The sequence below is a fragment of the Anopheles maculipalpis genome, chromosome 3RL (genome assembly GCF_943734695.1).
Source record: "Anopheles maculipalpis chromosome 3RL, idAnoMacuDA_375_x, whole genome shotgun sequence".
NCBI classification, from domain to species: Eukaryota; Metazoa; Arthropoda; class Insecta; order Diptera; family Culicidae; genus Anopheles; species Anopheles maculipalpis.
In genome coordinates this window covers 3,052,709-3,057,570 of record NC_064872.1, presented here as the reverse complement: position 1 = coordinate 3,057,570, position 4,862 = coordinate 3,052,709, and the positions used below count along the sequence as shown (strand labels likewise).

Here is a 4,862-nt window from a genome sequence, read left to right as displayed (position 1 = left end):
TAAATAAATATTTTGTACACATTTTTACAAAAAATAACAGCAACGAATCCTCATAAAAAAACGTCAAATTTGAACTACAACCACAGCATTGATCGAATGGTGTGTAGAAAAGTTTCAAATATAGATGGCGCTTGCTACATCATTTCCCACAGACAGTTTGTTTAGCCGAGCCACACTGGGTGTCTACAAAAAGGCTTTTGCTGCAAGGGCATTCACATTCAACTGTTCAATCGATGCTTTTTTGAATTGACGGTTACTAGGCCCTGACTGCTTATATCGACAAAAAATCAGAATAATCGTGGCGTAAGTCAATAAGAATAATTGAATTATTCTATTTATGAGATGCAATATTAGAAATCATCGAGTTTAAATTAAAACAAAAACTAGGTTCGTTTGTGTAATCAGTACACGTGGTTGCTATAGCCGGTCGTAATATCGAGAGTTTTAGTTATTTTAACGCTATTTGTACTACTTTTTCGTTTTCATTTCGTGTTTAAGTGTATATTATTCGTTAGACAGTCAATCCTCCATGCTAATTTTCCTCGGTTCGTGCTGCTTGTTCTTCCATTTTCCGAACTCCATTTTCCTGCTCCACTTCCGCAGCAGGCAACAGTGACTTTCCGCGTGTTTCAGGTAAAAAGATTGTAACTATTGCTGCTCCAGCAAAGCAAACGACCGCCAGTCCTCCCATCGTACCCGTCAGTCCAACCGTGTCAAGCAGGACGGGAAAAAGCTTTAATGAGTAGTAGAACAATAATAAAACAAGGTGGCTTATGCTGAGCGCGAACTCCATCTAATGCGCACCTTGAGCACCACAAACGCGGACGCAGCGACCATCGTCATGCTGATTGTGCTGCCCATGTTTCTTATCTGCAGCGTGCAGATTCACGGGGTGCATGAAAATGGAGAGTGAAAGAGCAAAAGTAAACAACACACTTCAGAATGCATAAGCAAACGTGTCCATTGATGATGATGATGATGATGATGAGATGCGATAGAAGGTGGGGAAGCTGCGGTGGATGTGGCTGCTGCAACCCCGTGTCGAATAAATCGTCGTGTGAATAAAAGCGCAGAAATGACATCCAGACGATATAATAATACACATGGAGAGGCAAAGAAAACAAACAACCACACACCGAAAGCAGGAATAATAAACATATGCACCACCAGCAGCAGCAGGAAGAGGAGGAGGAGAAGGGAGAAAGGAGTGGGATAACGATACGCGAAACACGGAGACACAAACTGCTGCGACATAACCCCTAAACCGCAGCCACATCCCAATCGTGCATCACATCTTGTCCGGGTGTGCTAGTGTTAGGGAGGCGGCCGGGAGGCGAACAGAATGTCGATGAACGATGCCGCGATAGCCGAATGCCAATGTCAAGGTTAAGGCTATTTAGATAAACCAACACACACACGCGGTATAAGAAAACGAACGCGAGGAAGCAGCGGCACGCACACACACACACAAACGCCAGAAGAATCCGCCAAGTCACCGTGCGGGCGAGATCGAGCATGATCATATGGAACGGGGTGGATTGTGTTTCATTTTTGGTTGAATGGTTTGATAGCAAAAATTGATCCGACCTTCGACGGCAACACCTCGGCCATCACGATGAACGGTACGGTAAGCAATCCTATGGAGGCCATCAGGATGCTAAACGAAAGGCTACAGATGGGCAGGAACTGGCTCACGGCGGAGGATGAGTCTACCGAGGGTAGGAAGAACTGCACGTAACCGGCCAGTGTGAGGTATCCGACGGTCACGCCAAGGCACGATACGATCAGCAGGAACTTGCGTCCTATCCGATCGACTAGCGCGAGTGAAACAATCGTTCCGAGCAGTTGTACCGTGGCCAGGACGATGGAGGATAGTGAAGCAGGAAGTAGAACGGTGTGCTGTGCAGTGGTTGCTGATGGTGGTGGACTGGCCAACTTGAAGATAGTGCTAGCGTATGTAATAAGGGCTAGTGAGCCACTAATTTGGTTCAGGGCCATAAGGAACATTCCCATCGCTAGACCTCGGCGGGCAGGTTTCGTGGCTACGAGGAGCAGAAGAAGAAAGGACATGATTATGAGGTGAATCGTGTAAGTATTGCTTAGGTTTATATTACTATGTTGAAGTGTAAAAGATTCCCCCTCTCTCCGGAGGATATTAGACTAAAAAGGGATCTTAGGGATATGTTGAACCTAACAGAGAAGGATCGTTACAAGTGCTGACAGGTTGGTAATATTAGGCCACAGGATGAACGCGTCATGAAAGCAACACCGTACAAACGAGTCAACGAAGAAGCACAGAGTCCAGAGGATAGAAATAGGTAATAATTAAGTATCTCTCAACCAGAGCCCTGTGCATTAATCAATTTTAGCAAAATTAGAAGCATAAAGCCCATTCCGAATTCCATTATCCATCCCAATCTATCTTCTTTTTACACTGGGTTAAACCGTTTTCCCCTATCCACCAATTCCTATTGTTACATAACTGAAAGGAATTCAAGACGTAAAAGCAAATGGTTCGATACGACGAATAAAGATGCCACGAATTCGATATTTTTCGCGCTGCAACTTCACTGCCGATAAAGTAATCAAGCCTCTTGCACGAAATCGATAACGGGGACCGGCACTTTCAAAACGCATCCTATCGCATCGCTGCTGTGCGGGATGTGCATTACGAGTGTGGTGCACATGTTGGTGCTTGAGTCCGAACGTTTCTCTGCCACGCAAAGTTACGCCATAAGGCGTGTTACACAAAACGATGATGATGCAACTTGCCATACGATAATCGAACTCGGGGTAATCGGGAATCAACACTGTTCATGTGGGAGATTGCATCGGAAACGGTTAGTGTTTGAGACTGAATTCAATGCACCTGCCACCTATTCCAGCTTGTAAAGAAAATCGGGAGGACCACCAGTAGTACCCCTCTCTGTAAGGGACCGGTTGTCCAGCGTATAAGCAGAAAAACAACAAATCAACCGCATGCGGGTGATTTGTTTGCCTTCGAACGCGGTGTTTCTTTATCTCTCAAGGTCAGGTTTGTTGTATTCCCTGGGAGAAGGTGGCGTACACCGCCTATCTGCCTCGAACTACGGTGCAGGGCTACGGGCTAGGATAACGATAACAGCGATGGGAAGGAAGCGAGGAAAGGCCTCCCCGTACTCGATGTAATCGGCGGACAGTGATTTAATGGGTTTCCTCATTGAAATGTTGTTTTGGTAAGACGGCAAGTTTCCAAAACAATTCATGCAAGAAGTTTTATGTCCCACACTAGAAGCTAGAGTTCCAAGTCTAATAAAAGCGTCCATTTTGTCTTATCTAAAGAGCGCTAATTTTGTGCAAATATTTGAATCACTCGCTGTAACGTAGTGTCACTCGGTCAAGTTAAAGCACACTCACCGAAATCTTTCCACGATAGAGCAGCATCCGAGGCCGTCCTTTCGCGTTCTATCCCATCCTTTAGCTGTTGGAACTCAGTCCGGAAAGAATCTGGCTTTTCAAAGTGTCCTCGCACGCCTCGGTAAAACATGAGCGAACGTTCCGCCTTCTCGTTCCGATAGGCACGTAGTAAGCAGGCAGGTGTTTCTGGTAGAAAGTTGATGGCTATTAAGAAGAGTCCCGGTAGTATTAGTACTACTAGAGGAAACGTCTTAAAAGGCACCAGTGTTCCGAGGATGAACGCAAGCACAGTGCCGACGTTGAAGCAGACGGGTAGCAATGATCCAAGCATGCCGCGAATGCGAGGATCCGCAATATCGGCTACGAAGAGTGGTGTGATGCGGAAGATACCACCACCGGCAGCACCGGCCAGTACACGACCTATGCAAAGCTGGAGGACGCTGTTTCCCAAGATAACGCACAGCCAAAATGCCTGGAATGAGGAAAGAATTCGGATAAGACGCGAACGTTGCGTTGAGTGTATTGGTACGTACCACATTTGGGATCGCAATGCACTGTAAAGCTCTCCGTTTGCCTATCCGATCAGCAAGTGATCCGAACAGAGTTACACCGATCATTCCACCGATGCAGAGTGATGCACCCAGCCAGGATGTCTCTTCGACTGTCATCGGTCCTCCAACGAGGTGCGTATCGTTTGAACGCAAATACTCTAGCGAAGGTGACACCCAGCCGAGTGTGAAGCCATGAGCAAGTGAGATGAGGTTCGCTGTTGATTCGGCATAAATGGTACTTAAAAAGTCGTTAGAGGACAGAGACCTGTGGGTTTTGGAACTTACCGATGAACGTTCCCAAAAACTGATTTGCTACTGACAGCAACGGCAGAGGAGACTGCATTGCTTGGACGTTTGGCACTGGCGACACACATCTGCACCGGCACAGATCAGAGTAGGCAATGTTTTCTCATTACCGTCTCACCTACTGAGATGCGATGTTTGAACGCTGGCGCCAGTTGAAACTGCTCTAAACCGAAAGTCATATTTGACGACAGTTGTGCGTGTGGTTGTGTATGGAAAAGGCAAACAGGTGCATCTGGCATCCCGTGTCATAGTGCGGAAGAATTAAGTTCCGTGCTTATCAAACTGCAAGTCCGGATGTCTGTCAAACAACGGCACGTGTCGGAAGGGTAGACAAAAAAGATTTCTGCGGTCAATAGGAACGAGGGAGCATTGAGTGAAGGTAGGCTGGCAAGTAGTGTGAGGATCATTCAAAGTATCTCATCTCGATTTCACTCTCATGAAAGCATTTTATCTCAAGATGAGATGAGTTGCGGGATGCTTTCTCACTTATCTTTATGTGTTATTCGGAAGCAAAACAACGAGACCGGTCCAGAGCTCAAGATAAGCGCAAAGAAAGGAAATTATCAGCATGTGAAGGAGCCGTGACACATCGGATGATCTGAAATCCTT

The 4,862-nt window shown here is 46.3% G+C and overlaps 1 protein-coding gene across 1 annotated transcript; it reads right to left on the bottom strand.

The window, feature by feature from the left end:
* Positions 1 to 771: 771 nt before the first annotated feature.
* Positions 772 to 4,349, bottom strand: LOC126566001 (facilitated trehalose transporter Tret1-like). The gene is made up of 5 exons (XM_050223202.1): positions 4,233 to 4,349; positions 3,930 to 4,162; positions 3,397 to 3,868; positions 1,588 to 2,042; positions 772 to 870 (listed from the first exon to the last, which is right to left on the bottom strand). Exons 1-5 carry the CDS (start codon positions 4,288 to 4,290, stop codon positions 772 to 774), a joined length of 1,317 nt encoding a protein of 438 aa, XP_050079159.1. The 5' UTR covers positions 4,291 to 4,349.
* Positions 4,350 to 4,862: the final 513 nt, after the last annotated feature.

Excerpts from the sequence above, each read along its gene's own strand:
- LOC126566001 (XM_050223202.1), bottom strand. The coding sequence starts at position 4,290 with ATGCAGTCTCCTCTGCCGTTGCTGTCAGTAGCAAATCAGTTTTTGGGA. Across the intron at positions 3,869-3,929 it reads GCATTGCGATCCCAAATGTG|GCATTTTGGCTGTGCGTTAT; the intron begins GTACGTACCAAT and ends TCCTCATTCCAG. Across the intron at positions 871-1,587 it reads CCGAGGTGTTGCCGTCGAAG|ATAAGAAACATGGGCAGCAC; the intron begins GTCGGATCAATT and ends TGCACGCTGCAG.